Source organism: Netta rufina (assembly GCF_964035555.1).
Source record: "Netta rufina genome assembly, chromosome: 6".
NCBI lineage: Eukaryota > Metazoa > Chordata > Aves > Anseriformes > Anatidae > Netta > Netta rufina.
This window is the reverse complement of record NC_140129.1, coordinates 1,119,245-1,138,973: the sequence shown is the minus strand read 5'-3', so window position 1 is coordinate 1,138,973 and position 19,729 is coordinate 1,119,245. Positions and strand designations below refer to the sequence as shown.

The 19,729-nt window shown below is 36.4% G+C and overlaps 2 protein-coding genes across 4 annotated transcripts in view; one reads left to right on the top strand and one right to left on the bottom strand.

The window, feature by feature from the left end:
• Positions 1-12,753, bottom strand: part of HYCC2 (hyccin PI4KA lipid kinase complex subunit 2) — a 59,221-nt gene extending 46,468 nt beyond the window's left edge. Inside the window, exons 1-2 of one of the 2 annotated variants that reach the window (XM_084289378.1) lie at positions 12,724-12,753; positions 12,255-12,298 (exon numbers count right to left, since the gene is read on the bottom strand). The gene's annotated coding sequence lies outside the window, so the exon portion shown is untranslated. Of the gene's footprint in view, positions 1-12,254; positions 12,299-12,447; positions 12,587-12,723 lie in introns of those variants that run through there. The other variant, XM_084289379.1, reaches the window with a different exon arrangement.
• A 93-nt stretch (positions 12,754-12,846) lies between these two features.
• Positions 12,847-18,358, top strand: NDUFB3 (NADH:ubiquinone oxidoreductase subunit B3). 2 transcript variants are annotated; one of them, XM_084288629.1, is made up of 3 exons: positions 12,847-12,974; positions 16,101-16,242; positions 18,097-18,358. In XM_084288629.1, the coding sequence occupies exons 2-3, from the start codon at positions 16,103-16,105 to the stop codon at positions 18,251-18,253; spliced, it is 297 nt and encodes a 98-aa protein (XP_084144755.1). In that variant the 5' UTR covers positions 12,847-12,974; positions 16,101-16,102; the 3' UTR covers positions 18,254-18,358. The 2 variants fall into 2 exon arrangements, with proteins under 2 accessions (XP_084144755.1, XP_084144756.1); XM_084288630.1 differs by lacking the exon at positions 12,847-12,974 and adding an exon at positions 13,081-13,101.
• Positions 18,359-19,729: the final 1,371 nt, after the last annotated feature.

The window sequence follows — 19,729 nt, the reverse complement described above, 5'->3', positions numbered from 1 at the left end:
TTAAGACAGAATTTCTTTAGGAACAAAAAACAAAACAAAAAGAAAAAACCTCAACACACACTTTAGAACCATACTGCAAACGTTATGCTGAAACAGATAGCAATCTTGCCCACAAAGAAAAGAAACATGCAGAAACAGTTCTAGAAATATGAACTTGTTTCTATGCAGCTTCCCATTTTTGAGCCATGACATCCTCCCTTGACAGAAACTAATGTTATATTATGAGAATAGCCATCAAAAATGAAGTGCTCTATCAATTTCAAACCATTAAGATACCAGCATACATTTCTTGCTGCAATGTCTGCCTCCAACTGCAATTCACCTGAATTAGAATTTAGCTTATACATTCATGAATTAATTTACCTATTCTTCTTTCCTCTACCCTAAAAATTCCCAAAGAGAGCTGACACAAAGAATCCTGTCATTACCTGTGCTGAAAGATTCTATTATTTCCAACTGCAGATGGTAAAGTTTTCAGCTCTATGAAGCAGAACGTAAGTAAATGAAGCTGAGGTGTCAGATTCTCCCCCCATCATTACACTTACCTACACATATCCAGAAACTCTTAGACAAGTGAATACAAATTTATTTCAATTATAACTAAGATAATGTATAATTTAAATAATAGTATTATGGCATTAAGAATACAAAATTCCAACATACAGTTTCAAAATGCCAGTTAATCATTCCTAAGCATTGGGATATGTTCCTTTATTGCATGATCACGTTAAGTTTCTTATGTGTGACTCAGATACATCATTCGCACTTAGGATGTAAGGTTTTAAGGGATAAAATTCATTCTGATTGATGTTCTCGTCTTGCTTTTCCATTAGAAATTCCTAGACTTCAAAAAAGCAAACTGAACAAGCAACATACAGTTACATGAAATGTTACTGATCTCAACACTGCTCATCAAGGTAACAACTTCATTACAGCACTGACATCTTCCACTTGACCCAATGGATTACATGAAACAATCAAAACCTGCATGTAGACTATGAAGAGGACTTAAGACACGCACACAGGCTGCTTGCTCTTCTCAGGTGGAGCAGCGTATCATCAACAATCCAGAAACGCAAGATATGCTTCAGCTTTCAGACTCAAAACTGCTCAGAGTATAGCCGCCTTGTATTTGTTTTCTGAATGTTAGAGAGGGGATCTAAGAACTGCAAAGAACAATCCCCCAGGATGAGAAGAAAAATACTGTTCTTTTGTATTTGAATCAGACCAATCTCATTTTATGAAACAAAATCCACAAGCGATAAGTAAGATATGTTCCTGATCATCTTAATTCTGGACAACACAGATCCATCAAGAGCTACCTCAACATGAACTATCCACTCAATTGACCCAATTCATTAAGGTAACTGTCCTGTATAAATTGATGCTAGTGACCAAACCTATTAACTTCAACAAGATTCCTCCAGAGCTGAAGGCTATATGGTCTTTGATGGTCTCTCTCTTTCATGGAAACCAGGCAAAGAAATAGTGCCTCTAAAAAAAAGCACAGACCGTTGTAATCACCTGAAAGAAATTCTCATTAAACTCTAAAATTCAGCTTACTATGGTCTGGCATTCTGTGGCCTATCCAATGGAATTATAAACTCTGTGAAGCAACTGTATGAGAATTAAAACACTAGTAAATGTAAACCAGTACAAGTTTCCTCTTTTGCTTTAGTCTGAGTTTAATAATTAATCTTCACTGTTCAATAGTTAAACACAATACACAGAGTTTACACCATCGTTATTCTTTTACTCTTAAACTAATGTTAGAAAAGGATAGAGATTGATTGGTTCTAGGAAAGAACTGGTTAATATTTCTAGTGTGATGTGGCTTAGTTTTCATATATATTTTTAAATAGTGAGGAGCACTAAGTTCCTAGCATACTTTTTTTGTTTGTTTTATTTGTTTATTTAACCAGAAATGTAAGTCTTTTTTTTCTGGGGCAATTTTTTATATACAGTCTCTTCAGCAATATAATCTAGACCTAGCACAAATAATTTACATCAACCAGCCCTCTGTTAGGCAACACTTTCTTCAATGCTTTTCTTTTACCTTAGCTGTAGATCAATATGGGGTGGGAGTTAGGATTGCCACAACTTTTTCTGATGAAACACTAAGCAGTTCAAGCAGTTAAGAGTGTGATTTCAACTGAAACAACCCCATTGCCCACATCAGCCACTGGTGAATTCCGTAAAGGAGCAGATGGGGAAAAAGAGGAGTAGGAGAGAGGGATTAAGTGCATCCTGCAATTTTCATGAACATTTTCTACACATAGCCTAAATAAAATTAAAAGGCTTTGTCAAATAGTGTCCTAGTATACATTCAGAAGGCAGTAGTCTTCCGAGATTGCCACAAATTAGATTTAACAGCACTGAAAATTCATGCAGCTAGCTTCTGAGTAACCTTCCTTCTGTTTATGGTTGGTGTGGAAGGAGGAATGGAATTTCTTTACAAGTTGTCAATTTTACAGCATTCTAGGTTTTCAAATATATTTTCATGCACCCATAAAACACAAAAGCAGGAATGATCACTGAGGTCTCAAAGTTCTAAAATTCAGCCATTTTTACATAACCTCACCCATACACAGGGAAGCCCTGGAGTTTTGTTTGTAATACTAAATAGTTCTGCTAAAAACTGTCTTCAAAAGCAATGGTAGAATTATGTTTTTTCTTCCCTCAAGTCTTCCTGAGTAAATCCACCTTTGGAAAAAGACCAGAGATGGCCTTAAATGCAGACACGTCAAAGAGTTATACTACTACTTTTTGAAACATTAAGCAAAAGGGTCTTTAACAAATTCTATATAGCACGTCCACTTAAAATATATACTTATCCACATGAAATATACTCAACATAAACAGTTTCCTTATTCTTCTACTGGTAAGTCATGCTGCCCATCTAGATAACATTTCTGACCTTACACTTTTTTTTTTTTTTTTTTTTAATTATATTGGCAGTACAGCAAATTTGGTTTATCCCCTTCAAATACATCAGAAAAAAAAATAATCAAAGCCTATTTTTAATTAAACAGCCTTTTAAATATATCACTGTTCCATTTCTATATGGAATTGTGCTGATAGGAATAGTGAGTGCATACTGAAGTGCAAGCACCAGGCACATGAGATTTTTATGTTATACGTTTCTGCTGCAAGGAATATACTCCTCTAATACCCTTCATACATCATGATTCACAAAATAGGCACGGACTGTCTTTCAAAGGCAACTCAGAAGTTTTAGGAACACTGAAGTTACTGGCATGCAGACAATGTACCTGCACAGCATTGAGCAACCTCTTGAAAAGGTTGATAAGATGCACACACCAACAAAAAGTCCAACTCACATAGTCCAAGTGTGAGTACGTCAGTGTGTGAGAACACTGTTCTGAACAAAATACAAATCTATACCCAGTACCCTGGTACTTATAATTATGTACACACTTGTACTTAATATGATTACGCAATAATCATTTCTTATCAGTGAGCAGTAGGAGTTTCATACTTGGGGCAGAAAAAAATCCTTATGCTTTTTGTCTTATCTTCCAGCTATTCAACTGGAATAATAAGAAGACTTTTGTAGCTATATTTTAATGATTTTGTTTTCTAATCAGTCTTGTGTCACTTGAGTAACTAAAACCAATAAATAAAGATCCTAACTTCAAACATTTTCAAGCAATAAAGAAGAAAATGCTAAAACTTTTTTAATTTTTCATAGATTCAAGGCAAATGCCCACAGAGACAATTTTCTAATAGCAATATTCCATATTTCAGAAAGTTATACAGTCTGCATTCACATAGACAAATTATAATCATCACAATCTTACAAATCAATTCAAAGCCAACACATTATACAGCATTCCAGTAATAGTTATTTTATTGCTATTTCTGTGAACTATTGGGAAATTCTGCTTTAGTAAAGACAAAAGATGCAGGAAAAAATACTTTTGCCTATCAAACCCTACCTGTTGGAACATGAATTTGAAATACCTCAAAACTTGCTAAAGCTGAAAACTCTTTAAGGTGTGATTAAGGTTTCCTAACCAGCATAATAATGTTGATTTATCTGTCCTTCCTCCCTCCCACATCTCACAAAAAATCAAAAAACTTGTATTAAAATAAGCTATCAAATACAATGTCTAGTATGTTATCATCATGGAAGCATTATTAGAAGAGATAAGCAGTTGACTGTCATACCCACACATATCTCCACTAGCCAAATGTGGTAACATACCTACAAAACATTTTGGTAAAAGGACAAGCAGCAGTACTAGAGAAGTTCTTTTCCAGCAGCTGGCAAAAAAAAGGGAAGCTGTATTCTCAATGATCTATAGATCATTTTAAAGCTTTCTGCAGCACACTTTAAATCTTAATTTATTACATGAAATAAACATCTAGAGGCATCCTAATCTTTACACAAGTTTCTTTGAACTTTCTTCTACTTTTCTCACATGAAGTCATGTTGTCTTTAGCATTGATCAGTATCCTCAAGTCTGAGAAAAAGGGCACAGAGGAAACAAGCCAAACACAACCTTTGCACATTTGATTAATATACATTGCTAAATAAAGACGGGGACAAGGGCGAGGAGGTGAAGGGACGACAACACCCTGTGACAATCAGCACAATACTTGATTACACAATTTCAGCAGCATCAGTGCCAATTAGTACTGCCCATTGACCCCTAACTCAGTCTGGAATACATCCACAAACCTTAACCTGATTAGGAATTTGTGCACAACTGTGAAATTCCATAGTTGCACATTTTTTTCTCTGCTCTAGTATCATGAGTTTTACTCAAGATAAACACTGAAGTGGCTAGGAAAAAAAAATACAGTTAATTTATAGAAATTATTATGCAATTTACAGGAGTATTTCCAACAGTTTTGGGTTTGGTTGGTTGGTTTTTGTTTTTAAATTCCAGAAATTTTATTTGAGCTAACTTGGCAAGTTGAAAATCAGGCATAAAATGCCAATACTTTAACTTCAATTAAGAAGGAAATTGGTGCAGTAGTTTTAGATTTTTCCATATTAACTCTGAAAAATAACTGCTAAAAAAACATAGTAGACCTGTTGCTAGCAAGGATTTAACATACACAGAACTTTTAAAAAAAAAAAAAAAAAAAAAAAAAAGCACTCTCTCACAGTAAAGAGTTCAGTGCAGTAACACCTGCATGTCCCAAAAGCATCTGCTCTCTTCTATGGCTGAAGCAACTAACAAACGAACAAAGTTTCATTTCTGCATGTACAAAGAATGACTGCGTATTTTTACCACTGACACAGAAAAACAGACTTTCTGATATTAGCAGTTATTTTCACTAGGACTACTATGAATATTCCTAGTCCACTCGATACCCTCGCAAGAAAGTCAAATGACTTTCTTAGTCATTTCTCAAACCTGTCCTTTGGACGTTAAACTGTGCCTAAACCATTCACATTGCAGTAATCAGCTGAAGAGGCTGGGCTAACAGTCAGGGCAAGTTATTTTGAAGTCTGTATTTGCTCTCTCAAGTTCTAACACTCTTTATGGTGAGAAGATAAAGAAAATCTTGTTTTAAAGGAAGAATTGCTGTCACAGAACAACTATGAAATTAAACAGCTTAGAAATACAGTTTAATAAACACTTAGCTTAAATTACTTTGTTATTTCAGGTATTTCTTCTTTCATTCAACTTAGCTTCCACTCCAAGATGCTCAGCTCTACTTGTTTTTCTATAGGTAATACTTAATTGTTTAAGAGACTTTATTGCTTAAGAGACTTGCATGAAGTTCTTGCTACTCTGACAAGGCAGAGATTAGTGCTGCGGTCTATTGCAGTTCATTAAGCTATGAGAATGGCTTGCATGAAACCTTACAAAGACAGCACCTCATTCTGTTATCTTCCAAAAAAATTACCAGAAATGTAGTTTAATAAATTCTAGAAACTTAGGATGTCACTATTTGAAACTAATGCACAGATATAACATTGACAAGATCAAGTTATCACCACATATCATGGTTTCTCTATTGCTAATTATGTGTCCATTCTATTTCATAATTGTAATCTAAAAGAAGCTTTTGAAGCCCGGCAATTTTGACTAAGATCTGCGCCAAGAACAAGACGCAAACAGCTTTTTTTTCTTAAAAAAAAAAAATAATTCCACACACATAAGGAACTAGTCATTTTTCCATTCCAGATCTAAACTCCCCTTGGTCTCCTATGTCCATATTTAGCTCATGCTGTTGCAGCTCAACTGAATGTCTTTAAAAAAGCAATGGCAAGTTCTCCACTGTTACCCATACAGAGGAATAGAAACTTCTTCTAGAATAAATCCTTCATCAGCATGCTTTACATTTTATGTAAAAGGGCACATTAATATTACTTAAAAGATTCCTCACTCACTTCTTGTGTAATTTTATTGAAGGAAATGGATTTTTACCAACCATCTGTTTATCTCATTGCTGTTATTAGAATATTAAGAGTTTGAAAAAATATTAACTTACCTTCCCCTTACCCTTATACTATTACTGTTATACTATATACTTTCTAAATCAGGTTTTCTACCTTGTGGCCCTATTCCAAATCAGAACAGAGGCAAACATGCAGAGGGGCTGGTCTCCAGCTTCTTCTAAAGCTCAGGGTATTCTCAAAACTGAAGGAGACAGAAAGAAGAAACAGATACCAGAACTCTCAGAAACAGTACGCACATGCCAACCCATCTGAACAAAAAGGAAATGAATTTCTTTCACTCCTTACAGATATAGACTGGTTCCCCTCACCTCTAATATATGCCAAGGCAGGGCAGAAGGGAAGACAACCCCAAACACAACTACTAAATAGAGAGAATGGGAAGAGAAAAAAAAAAAAAAAAAACAAAAAAAACGAAGTACCAGCACTGCCCTGTACAAATCAGCAAACTAGTCATACAGCCTGTATAAATGTCCATATCATACATCTCACTTAAAGATACTTCAGTGGAACAGTAACATAACTATTTAAAGAACTCACAAACCACACAGAATGTAGACACCAATAAAGACCTAACCATTTCAGTTTACTGAAGAATCACAGTAAAATAAAAAATATAATAAAGTTAACTAAATTACTCCGATTACACACAAGAATATAGACTTAGCATTTCTGGACTGCAAAAATCAGTTATTTTCTAACTCTAATCAGTTATTATCTAACTCTATATTGTGTAAGTACTCTGTCCTGCAGAGAGAACCCCCAAACCATGCAGAAAGAACAAATTCTTGGAAGAGAGTTTTAACAGGTTTTAACTGCTCCATCAACCTCCATCAGGTCTTGTGCTGAACAGGATTACGTAGCCAGGGAATTTGACAATTCCCAGTATTCCATACTGGGAGAAAAATAAAGTTCAACACTTTGCAATAGACATTTTAGTCCACTACCCAGTCCAATCTTCCAAATATCTCTGGTTCTCCATATTCCAGTCAAAAGTAAACTAATACTTTTGAACCATAGTATACATACTGCTCTACAGAATAAGAGGTCAAGACCAAGAGGTCAAGGCAGCAGAACTGACATAAGCAGTAGCCAACAGGAGCAAGCCACACTGCCTGCAGAGCAGAAATCAAAGAAAAAACAAAAAGGTGACTTGACACTAACCATTGTTTTACAGATCACCTGAATTGTGACTCCTGGTTAAATTTCTATTTAAGTAGATAGCTAAGTCAGTTTTATTCCCCGAAGCATTTTCAATTTGAATCTAGATGAGAAACACACAACTTTAGAGGAAAAGGACATCTCACAGCAGCAGAGTAACAAACACTGTAACAGAGTTCAGCCTAATATACCAGAAGGGTGCATTATACCTAGATATACTACAATAGCACAAAATTAAAATATGCAAATTAGTTCAAAAGTAGCTCCATGGTTTATTAAACAAATATGTTCAATAACCACATAATTTATTACTCCTAAGACACAATATACGAACATAAATGCCATACAATAAACATCTGTAACATACCTTTTCTAAGTTTTTTGGCTCCAAGGAAAACTGAATACATAAAGAATTTGGGTGTAGTGTTTTTTATTTGGCAAAAGATTTAATGCTAACAGAAGAATGACTAATGGTCACACTGTAATTCTCCTTACAATACAAAACTTCTATTAATTATTGATAACTTGCAGCATGTGTTGGAACAGTTTGCAGACTGTGTATTATTTTGGCCAGCACCCGATCCTGATCTATGTTTATATATTTTCTTCTCTGTGGTGCTGCTGGCAATAGCGAATTTGGTTTTTACTATATAACAACATTTCTATTTCATCAGAAGTACCTCTCAAACTCATGACCTCATGCTTTACGTTTAAGGACTAAGGTCAGAATTCTATAGGGGTGGGGAAAAGAATCACTCACGTATGTATGTTCTGTGATAAAAGTTAAAAAAAAATAAATTTCAAATTATTTGTCTTGTTAATGAATTATCCAAGAAAAGACACGGAGAGAAAAGTTCAACCAACTAACTACGTTATCTTCATTTAGTGATACAAGCACAAACTAAGAACACTTTCACACTCAAAATATTTCCATCTATCTGCACACATACTGAAATATAAGAAAATACATTTAAACATAAGAAAATAAACTTTAAAGTGAGGTGGTTTAAACACCAGAAGAGATTACCTAAAGAGCCTGTGAAGTCTCTGCCTTTGGAGATACTCAAAATCTGAGGGGACAATGTCCTGAGGAACCTACCCTATAGTAGGCCCTGCTTTGAACAAAGGGGCTGAACTACATAACCTCCAGAGGTCCCTTCCAACCTCAGCCCTCCAGTGATCCCATTATTTAAGAATCTCAGTTTTTGCCAAAAAGACAGCAAAAGAAAGGTTTAGGAGAAATAAGATTAGTCAGATAATGCATAACACCTACAAATATTTCCTAAAGTCATCATCACTATTTTACAGTTACCTTTAGAGCCTACATGAAATCTCTGAGCAAATTATGCAACTCAGAAGTTAATGTTTGCTTGAACAAAATTCTGCATGAAATTTTATCTACTACAAGGTAACAGCTGCAAAGGAAGCACAGCTAAAAACAGCATTAAATAAAAATTATTTCTTGTAACTGTGCCATTTGTAAATGAAAATACCTGACTGAAGCAGCAAACCAAAACCCACAATTGATGACTGTCTCTGTCTGCTTAGATCACTTTCTCCCCAGGAGTCACAGGACTTCTTCCTAAATGGTAATTCCTATGGCACAGATGGCCTTCACTGGGAATCAGCTGAGGAAGCCTTCAGCTTCACTGCCAGAAATAAACTAATATCTTAACACAAAGGAACAAACAAAAAATGAAAAAACGAAAGCTAAAATTCTTTTCCTGCCCATGAAAGTGTTTGACTAGGCATATTAACTTGATTTTAAAGATTCTAAACTCGTATCAAACTGTCTGGGAAATAGCCAAATAATTCCATCCCTCCTCCTACAGGAAACAAGGGTGTCTTATGAAGTTCTCAGATAACAGGTTCAAAACAGAACAGAGGAATGAGTTATTCACACAACACAAGATATATACTGATGCTTGTTGATTCAAAAACCATACATGGACTCAAGAGTTTTAAAAAATTAAGTACATTAATGGAAGTAAAAGCTACACAAAGCATCTCCTTTCAGAGACTGGGAGAGCTGACCTAAGGAGTAACCTGATACACTTGCCTAGAAAAGAGAATAAGAATAGAGCATCTGCTGTCAACTACTGTTTAGCCCTGGGGAACAAGCAGGATTGAAACAATGGTCTTGTCACATACCAGGATTCAAGAGCTTTAGACTTCAAGATAGGATAGCAGATTAATCCAGTACAGTTGTTCCTGTGAAGAATGATCTCTGGATTGCCAAAATACAGAAGGAAACTAACAGTATTGCATGAGCATATCATTCCTCCTAAAGAGGAGTGAACATTATAATACAATCCATGAAATAGCTCTACTGCAGCCTGAAAAGATAACTTACTTTCCCGCCTTTCATAGCCTTTTTTTTTTTTTTTTTAAATATCTAAAGAAACCAAGGTGGACTAAGGAAAAACTTTTTTCATCATTACAGCAATTAGAGCAGGAATAACAATTTTATTTGAATAACAACAGGCTTCCAATGAAGTATAAATAACCAACAAAAAGCCTGAGAAAGTAACATGCGATTTCAGGAGAAAAATACGTAGTATTTAGTTTTACGCAATTCAAGTACATACTTGAATTAAGACATTAAGTGGAAAAAAAAACAAAAACACAAAAAACACAAAACACACCTCTTGTCATGTCAAAGTTGAAAAAAAAATTCAAGTCACTGTCTGTCATGCAGCTCTCTACTCCAGTAAGTAATCTGAAAGAGCATACAGATCACTGATAAGGAGAAAGTGTGCACAGGCAGAGAAGAATAGTACCAACAATGAATCTGTTAATCTAGAACATATATCAACAAAAATTTATGTAAACATGGGTTTCTGAAAGCTATCAAGAACACCTTGACACCTTCCCTTAACCTACTAGCATAAGCAAGAACACCAGCTAATCACAACTAGAGTAGCTGGATAGACACTAATGTAACTGTGTCCTAGAACACTTAATTTTCAGAAATTATCACCACCAAGAATAGTAGCAAAGAGGAAAAAAAAAGCAACTGAGTAAACCATAAAAAGTACTGATTATTTGTACACAGAATCCCAATGACCATCTCTTCCTAAAGAATATCCCGTATGTTCTACACAAGATAAAAATTTCTCCTCTTCATGTTAGCTCCTTGTCTACACTGTAGTTCCAGCCTTAACAAGTGAGTAACTATACTGAAGTTTACTCAACAGGCTGTAATAAGACATTGAGGTCCCTTAAAATTATCCAAACTCACTTATTTCATGAAGACACAGCTTCAGAAAGCTTCCTATATCCCTAAAGCATCACATCCCTCATATCTGCAGTCTTCTATTTTGGAAAGAAAGAGTACAACAAATACTGAAAGAAAAGGAAATTTAGGAAGCAAGACATTAAGCAATCTCATTTTAGAGCAAATCAATAAACTGCACAAAGTTAGTCCTATCAAGAGGTTTTATGTACTTGGGTGGGAGGAAATAGATACCAAAACCTTGTTCACACCTGAAATTTACAGTGTTTTTGAAGGTGAATCTTGCAGAGTGTACTCCTCCACTATAATTCTGTTTGACTACAGTGGGTCACACAAAGTCAATCCGCTGTGATCAGTACTGAACATAGAAGCTGATAGACTCAGCTATACCAATAAAGTATGGCTTCATGGATAAATCATCAAGCCATACTTAGATACACTATGAAAAACAAAACAAGCAAACAAAATAAAATACAAGACCACGACCTTACGTTTTTCCATCAAAAAGAAAATTATTTTGTTTGGTATCTAACATGCTTAGAGATCACTAAAAAATATTTCTAAGGAAAATATCAACATTCCACAGCAACACTAGATGCTGAGCACATAGCCGGTAGCTTTCTGCCACTACAAGAATGGAAAAATACTTCACGGGTATCAGAGAGATCATTGTCCGTGTGATAGAGATTTAACTCCCTGGTACCCAACAAATACAGAATCCTTCCCCAGTTCCATTTTCCAACACGTTAGAGAAAAACAAACACATCTCCTCTCACTCTGACATATCTTGCAGACTTTACCTCCCAGGGAAAAACATTCAGTGCTGAAACCAGACACAGGCAGTCCAGATTAAACAGATGGCACACTATTTAGAATAGTTTCACTGTTAATAACATGATAACGGCATTTTTTCTGGAACCCTTCTCATGCTCTCCCAATATCCCTTTTAAAAAACTGAAACCCAGAAATATCTTTTCATCAGATACTAAAAACAAAAATCAAAAATGCAGTCTGTCCTAAAATTCTGTCAATACCACGTTATAAAATAGCGTTTATTCTCACTCTTATAAGCATGTCAATAATCAGTATCCTTAAGTTTCTGTTATGCTATAAAGAAATAATATTAGAGTAGTATCTAGAATAGAGAAATGGTGTAAGCTTTTGTAAGTCAGTGACTGAGTGGTTACCTTTATCAGTTTCTTTCCAGATAAAGGGCACAACGTACTCAACCTCTAAGCATACATTAAAAATATATATATATAAAAAAATACTATTCATATAGTCACGCAATCAACACTTCATAATTATATAGCCACAGCACGCCAAACTCCGAGCTCTCCAGGAACAGATACTGAATGTAACAAAGCAGTAACCTCAGTAGAAACGCAGGTCTGAAGAAAACCCTTAACTTCCAGTTACCTTTCAGCACAGTTCCAGAATTTCAGGCAGCCTCCACGCTTCTCCTAGGGAAACAAATAGCGATGCCCTTTTAGGACGCATCCAGCGGCAGGCACCGGCCGGGCTCGCGAGCATCCCCAGCTCCTGCCCGCGTCGAGTAGAGACCCGACAGCGTGCAGCGGCCAGGCGGGGGGCGCGCGGGCCCAGTGCTTACATAAGCGCGATGCCCCGAGGGAGGCCGCAGGGGCGGCCCCACTCCCCTCAGAAGGCGGCGGCGGCAGGGACGGTTCGCGCCCCAGCACTCACAGCCCCTGCGCGCTTCAGTCCCTGCCAGGGCGCAGGCACCAGCCGACAGTCAACGCAGAACGGAAAGGGAAAAGGAAGAGGAAAAGGAAGGGAGCGCTCGGTACCGGCCCAACCAAGGCCCCGCCCGCCACCACCCAACTACTCCGGTCCCGAGCCGAGCGGAGCGGCCCCACCGCCCCCTCACCTCTCCTCCAGCCGCTACCGACCCCGCAACTCAACAACGCACCCGCCCATTGGGCTGCTTCCGCGCCCAACAAGCCCCGCGCTGATTGGCCGCGTGCTTCCCCCTCCTCTCGCCCGGCAGGAACAAAGCGGTGCGGAACGAGACGCACGCGGAGTTCTTGCAGCCGGCCCCGGCTTCTGCAGTGCCAGGAGCAGCCGCTGCCTTCCGCTTCCGGGTGGCTGTGTCCTGGTGGCGGGGCACGGAGCGGGCAGGTATAGGGCGGCCGGCAGCGGGGACTGCGGGGGCACCGGCCCGCGGCGCTGCCCGCCCCCGGGCGTGCTGGTGGGGCTGGGCGTGCGTGTGCCCAGAAAGCGCCCTCTGGGAAAAGGGCAAATATTTGTAGGAGGGCTTTTGTTTGTGTTGTGTTGTTTTGTTTCAGGGATAGGGGGTAGGTAGCAATAGGCTGTGGTACAGCTCTCGTTAAGATTTTCTACTCCCTCGTTCTTGCCCCCACAGCCAGGGTTCTTCAGGAGTCACAGGCTTTGAAGCTGTGTTTTTAATTTTCCTGAAAATGGGGAGTACTGCATTAGCTCTTCACTACTAGATATGCGTTAAGATGGGAAATTCACGTTATTTTCTTTTAGCCATTTGTGGTTTCACTGAAAATGTTCACGTTCCCATCTGCCTTTATCAGTCTTCTAATGAGAACTAGTATTTTCTTGTTTTTTCCTGATACTACATAATATAAGAAAACATACAGCTGCTTGATGAATGTAATGGTGATAACAACTTACAAGGCAGCGTCGCTCTAGCCTTCAATATGGCTGCTTAGATAATCAAATGAATTGCTTACACCTTGGAAATCTCTTAATCTATTACTTAAATCAGGGCTTCAAAGCACTTTCAGTATAAGAGTGTTAATGTAATTTGATACAAACAAGCCGTTGCTTTTCCTAGTTTAACAGATTTGCACATTTGTTTCTTTAAAACTCACAGGAGAAAATGTGAAGTCTATCATGCACTTGGAGCTGTGCATCTAAAATTTCTAGATTAGATGGCAAATATTCCATAAAGATGAATAAAACTGTACTCTTTCTAGATTCTGAAGAATAAGTAGTGGCTATATTATTGTACAAAGACAAAATGTAAGCTTGTCCGAGCTAATATCTATTACCAACCCTAAAACCTCATAATCTTTGAACACACTAAATTCTAAACGTAGTTGTATCTGCATCTGTAGCACAGTTTTAAAGACTATGCTTTTTGTATCCTGACATTTTAGGACTTAAAATTCTGAAATATTCATAGTGACTGCAAGAAATGAAAGCTGTTCAAGCAAATGTCAAAACTAGTCAATTCTTGCCTACTTTTAAAGAAGATGGAACTTCAAAATACGAATTAAAAAAAAAAAAGCCATGTTTAAACAAAATCAGTATTTGTACAGTATAAATGTTGACAATGCTTTAATAAGTGTGACTTTTAACAGCTTCCAGTCCGTATGCTTTGTACTAGGAAACAAGATAGTTTCATCACAGGGTGCTTTAATTGATTATCCATCTTTTTTTTCTGCTAGATCTGGGTGTTCAAATTTTGAGTCAACAACATTAAATTCTTATTCTAAAGTTTCAGCTGATGCCACCAGTTAATTCTTAGTTTAGTATTAGCACCTGAGAAATGCTAGTTTCACTGTCAGTAATGAAAATTGAAGGATTGCCCTGAGCTACAAAATACATACTGCTGCAGTAACAATGCTGCCCAGCCTTATATAGAGTTCTTAATTCTTTGTTTGGATAGCCAGCTCAGCCGTCTAAGATTTATGTCATTGTTTTATTGTTTTTCAGCAGTGGATAATAAGGATGTGAATGGAAAGTTAACAGTTCCTGTGTAGCTTAACTACATACCTCACATTAGTCTTCCCTACTGCTTTTATGCTAAGATCGAAATAAGTTTAAACAGTTCTATGCTTTATAAAATGGAAAACTTGCCGTTTTTAACTTGCCATTTTCAACTAATGTGCATAATATCTGCACCACTTTATTAAAACAAATATTGCCTTTAATTGGAAAAGTCTACTTTTATATTTTCTTTTCAAGTAGGTTTGACCAAACTTATTACTAAACAGATGGTGGAGTGCGGAGGATTAAAAATCTGATTTCTGTTGTAATGTGAACATCTTCTACATGTTTAATATGCTACTATGGCTGGATTTAAAGCTAGTAGTTCTGCATGGTTTAAATATTTGATATATATGCATAAGTGCTTGTAACAAGCTACCATTGGATAAGGATTCTGTGATTTTAATGTCTACTGTAATGCCCTATTCTTTTATATTTACATCTGAATCATCTTCTACTGCATTTTTTTAAATTTGAAGTTAAACTGACAAGTTAGTGCACGTACATTCAATTATGTTGTTTGAGTAATTCAAATTTTGTGATGTCTTTGGATTCCAGTTATTTAAAGGAGCTGGGATAAGCCATAGTATAACAGTATTCTGTAAGTGTGCACATAGGTCACTAATTTAAAATTACTTGGTTTTATATTCTATCTAGGATTTTCTAGTTATGGAGTTAGTTTGATACTGCTCAATCCACATCACACTTCTAAATTCTAAATATACAAATAAGGATATTTTATTGGCTAGTCTTAACTAAGCCATTCATTACAATCATTATAAGTCTCAACTTGAGAGACTGTACTGGCTTGAGACTATGTGTCAACTCAGCCAGTAAAATAGTCTCAACTAAGCTAGTCATTACAAGTCTCAACTTGTAATGCAGTTTCTTAAATGGCATATTTAAAAAAGTCCAATGTGGAGTATTTAAACTACAAACTATGACTCTGAAATATTTATATGTGATGTGTATATAGGCACTCTGATATCAAACTTGGATGAACTATTATCTTAGCCTCCTAGGTTGTTTGATTTTCTTCATGTTCCTAGGCAATGTTTATGTTATACTATGCTATGTATTTTAAGGTCTATTGATGGTCTTTTTATTAGGAGAAAACAAAACACTTAAATTACATAATGTTGCTGTTAATTCTTTGGAAATGGTTTTATATGAGGACTCTTGCCTGTAGACATGTGGCTATTGCTGATAATAAATAAACCAACCATGCAGGTTTTCAGACAGAATACTGTTACTATATGGGAAATAATACAATCTAGCACAGTTTGCTGTTCTTTATCACCAACTTCTGAAATGCTATGCAGTTTCTTAACTCTTTGAACAAAGGTGCGCTGTTCACAACGCAGAAACTGGTGTTTTGTAGGATTTCTTGTAACCTCCCCACTCTTCCTGTACAGGATATTGGTCCTTGTGTGTGGAAAATAAGCTGGACTCCCTGAGAACTAAAAACTCATAATCTTTTTTTTTTTTTTTTTTTTTTTTTAGGTATGGCACATGGAAGTGAACATGGCCATGGCCACGGCCAAACAGAACTCCCCGACTACAGGCAGTGGAAGGTGGAGGGTACTCCACTAGAGGATGTCCAGAAAAGGCTGGCTAAACGTGGTCTTAGGGATCCATGGGCGCGGTAAGTGCAAGAGCCTCAAAAATTATCTTGATATGTTTTCTTGTAGCATCAACTGGATTTCATCATTGCAGACAACACTTTCTTTAGTAAAAATTGTGAAAATTCATCTACACTAAGTAAATTAGAATTTTAGTGACGTCTTTCCCTCTTTTGCACAGAGGTCACACACTGTGTTACCTTGATCAGCCTCTGCATTTTTGCCAGGTACCCTTGTACTTTCTGAGGTTTCCTGATGATATAGATTAAGCACTGTGACCAGGGCCTCATCCACCAAAGCACTTAAGCTATGTTAGGTTTTGCACATGTGAGTAAGGCTATCTTTTTTTCAGCACAGGGTTTGTGTGCTCGTATGTTGCTGAAGTCAGTGGAACTTAAATTCTAGAAATAGGATTGCTCATAAACAACAGGAGGCCTTTATTTGAAAAGAAGAAATATACTAGTACACAATGTGGAATTTGATTCAACTGTGCATTTCATTTTGCTAAGAAACAAATGTAACATGGAAGGTAAGGTAAACTTACATCATGGAAGATGAGATTTTTACCTCTCAGTTGGCATTCATTGTAGAATGGGACACCTCTTTTTCTGCTAGAGCAATTCTGGATCATTTAGGCAGCTATAAAATAATGCTTAAAGTGCGTTCCCCCATCATAAACTATGTAAAATTTTGGTTGAGTATTCTTCAATCCTGGTGAATAAAATGGTAAATGTTTTGTGCTGTGTAGTCCAGTTCTTATGTAAGAAGAAAAACTACATGAGCAACTTCTTCAGGAGCATTCATAGAAGAGGCTTTACCTGTTAGCACTTTCTTGTAGTGATAATAGTAATCTCTTTAAAACTTCTGGCATGCTATAACCTCTGGAGGAGCTTGGGGTTGATGGCACTTTTTCCATCTCTGTAGCAAATGTACATATTAATATGGAATAAGCTGTGTGAAAGATGTCATATTTGGAAACCTACATCTTTTCAATAGGTATCCTGTAACAGCAACTAGAAAACACTCCACCATGTCAATATTCTTTCATCCTGAGTCACAGAAACCATTTGCACAAGAGAATATGATCTATGAACATAAATACCTGACCCCCTTGTTAAAATCTCTTATCTCCCACCAAAATGATGGTTCTGATTTTTTGTGTCTATGTAAACGTGGATTTTTCCTTTTTCTTAATGACTTGGTGTCCTTAGAGACCGTTTTCTATAGATTTCTGTAGATTATGCTGGTTGAACTACACAGCATAATCTAGTAGTTGGTTGTAGTCAGTCACAGCAGTGACTAACATTACAATAACAATGCATTAAGAACAGTGATACAAGAGCATCAGCTTTGTAAATATTATAACTTTTTAGCAAAACATCATATCTTCATCTTTCTAAAATCAGTTTTAGTAGACTTTTCTGACTTACCTAACATAGTTAAGCATTCTGTTGTATAACAAAGTGTCTCCACACTGGGATGTTTTCTATGTCTGGAAAAACTTACCCTTCAAGATTAAATTATTCTAGATGTATAGCACAGTGACAAGTCTTTGTGGTTACTCTATCCCTTACAAGGGTCGGTGGGTTGATTTTGATTCAGAGTGAAAACATGCAACCAGTTTGGGGAGACGAGTCTCATACTAGAATTGTGTTGTTTGTCGATGTTATTTGTACCTCATGTAGATTAATAGGTGTAACAGCTTAGAGTTGATGTCATTAACTTCAGTTACTTCAGTACTTAAATGATAGAAATGTTACAGTTTCAATGCATATCTAAGTTGAATCAACATTTTTTTCCAAACAAATATATTGTTATATTTATCACAGTGGCTCCACTGATCCTGTTGTATTCTTTTGGTTTTATTTCTCTTTTAGTAATGAAGTCTGGAGGTATATGGGTGGCTATGCAAAACCTGTCACCTTAATGGAAGTCTTCACTAGAGGACTCAAGTGGGGATTTGGAGCTTTTGTGATTGCTCTTGGCATCGAGTATACACTTTTTCCCCCAAAGAAGAACGGAGGCCATCACTAAAGGTCAAACATGACAACTTGCTGCTTTTTCATTACTAAAATGTACAGAACGGGCAATGGTCTTCTGTACTTACAATATGCGTATTAAAGTATGTCACATGTAAAAGCGTGTTTCTTTGGTCTTATTATGCTTTTATGAAAGGATCAAAAAATGTAGCCAGAGCAATTTCCTCAACTTCTGTCTGCTGAAAGAAAACAAGATACACACGTGCACTTGCTGTACCGTCTTTTAAAGTACAGGGGAAACTGTCAGCCCAGTCCTTTAAAGCCCTGCTAGCATTCTATTGAATCAAGAATGTGTGTTGCTTTTAAGAGATATTGTATCGTATTACTTAAAGATTTAATAGCTATTATTTGCTGGTGGTCTTGCATGACTTGTCATTTCTTAAAAGTATACTTTATTATTCACTTTTGACTCTAAATAAAAATATTACTGTAAAGCTTTAAAAAGTACCCAACTGCTTAAAAGTACATGAAAATACCAAAATACCTTAATCATATTGAAGAATTAACTAATTTGCAGACACTACGCACCAAAATAACTTGCTCTGTGTAATACATAGAAATTAAAACTTACTGTTCTGCCGTATTTACTAAGCAAATGGGTACGTTTCACTCAGCACTAACTACCTTATCCTAATATGACTTCCAATATACTTCAGCATAATTTAAATATGTGAAGAGAACTCATTTTTCTGGTATACAATTTCAGTTGTAAATTTGCATTAGTACAGAGTCTTTTATACCTATTCTTTTATATTTTTTGTTTTAAGTATAATTTTTTTCCTTGCATTGTACAACAGCTTCTAGTGTTTTTAGAATGCCTGGAGTGAAAAATACAGTAGAAAACAGCTTTTTGGCAGAATGTCCTCTGCAGTGTTTGGAATTAACATTGGCTAGATACCCTGTTTCAAGTATTTCTTATGCCCTTAGGCATAAGCAAAGGAGGGTATACTATCTGTTTTCAATACAGACAACAATATCTGTGTCACTAAACAGAAAAGCAAAAGTGATGAATTTTTAGTACCACTAGACACTTATATAATTTTACTTCCACTGTGGAGAAACTGGAAAGTTACTTTAATATCACAAATTGCAGGTTTATTTACAAGAAAAAAAGGCTTAAATACAAATTTTTTAAAGTATTTTTACACAACTTTTCTTGGTGAAATTGTAAGTTTTATTTTAGAACCACAAACATCTGGTTTTCTGGCAGCTGTACTGTTCAGTGTTTTTACATCTCTGCATGACATTGTTCAAGGGCCTTTTCATTGGTGTATTTTTTACTTTATTTGGACCAAAAGATGTAAAATACACTGACACAAATCTAGTTTGGCTGACAAACTAATGCGTTCCTCCACAACTTTTTTTAAATATAATTTTGTTTATTAAGAGTTTATTGTATATTACTGTGAGAAACACTTTAGCCAATAACAGGATCAGGCGAGGATCTCAGTGAAGTAGCAATTTTATTCAC

Bases quoted from the DNA above. Each gene is read 5' to 3' on its own strand.
- NDUFB3 (XM_084288629.1), top strand. From the start codon at position 16,103: ATGGCACATGGAAGTGAACATGGCCATGGCCACGGCCAAACAGAACTC. The intron at 16,243-18,096 runs GTAAGTGCAAGA...TTTCTCTTTTAG, and splicing joins CTTAGGGATCCATGGGCGCG to TAATGAAGTCTGGAGGTATA.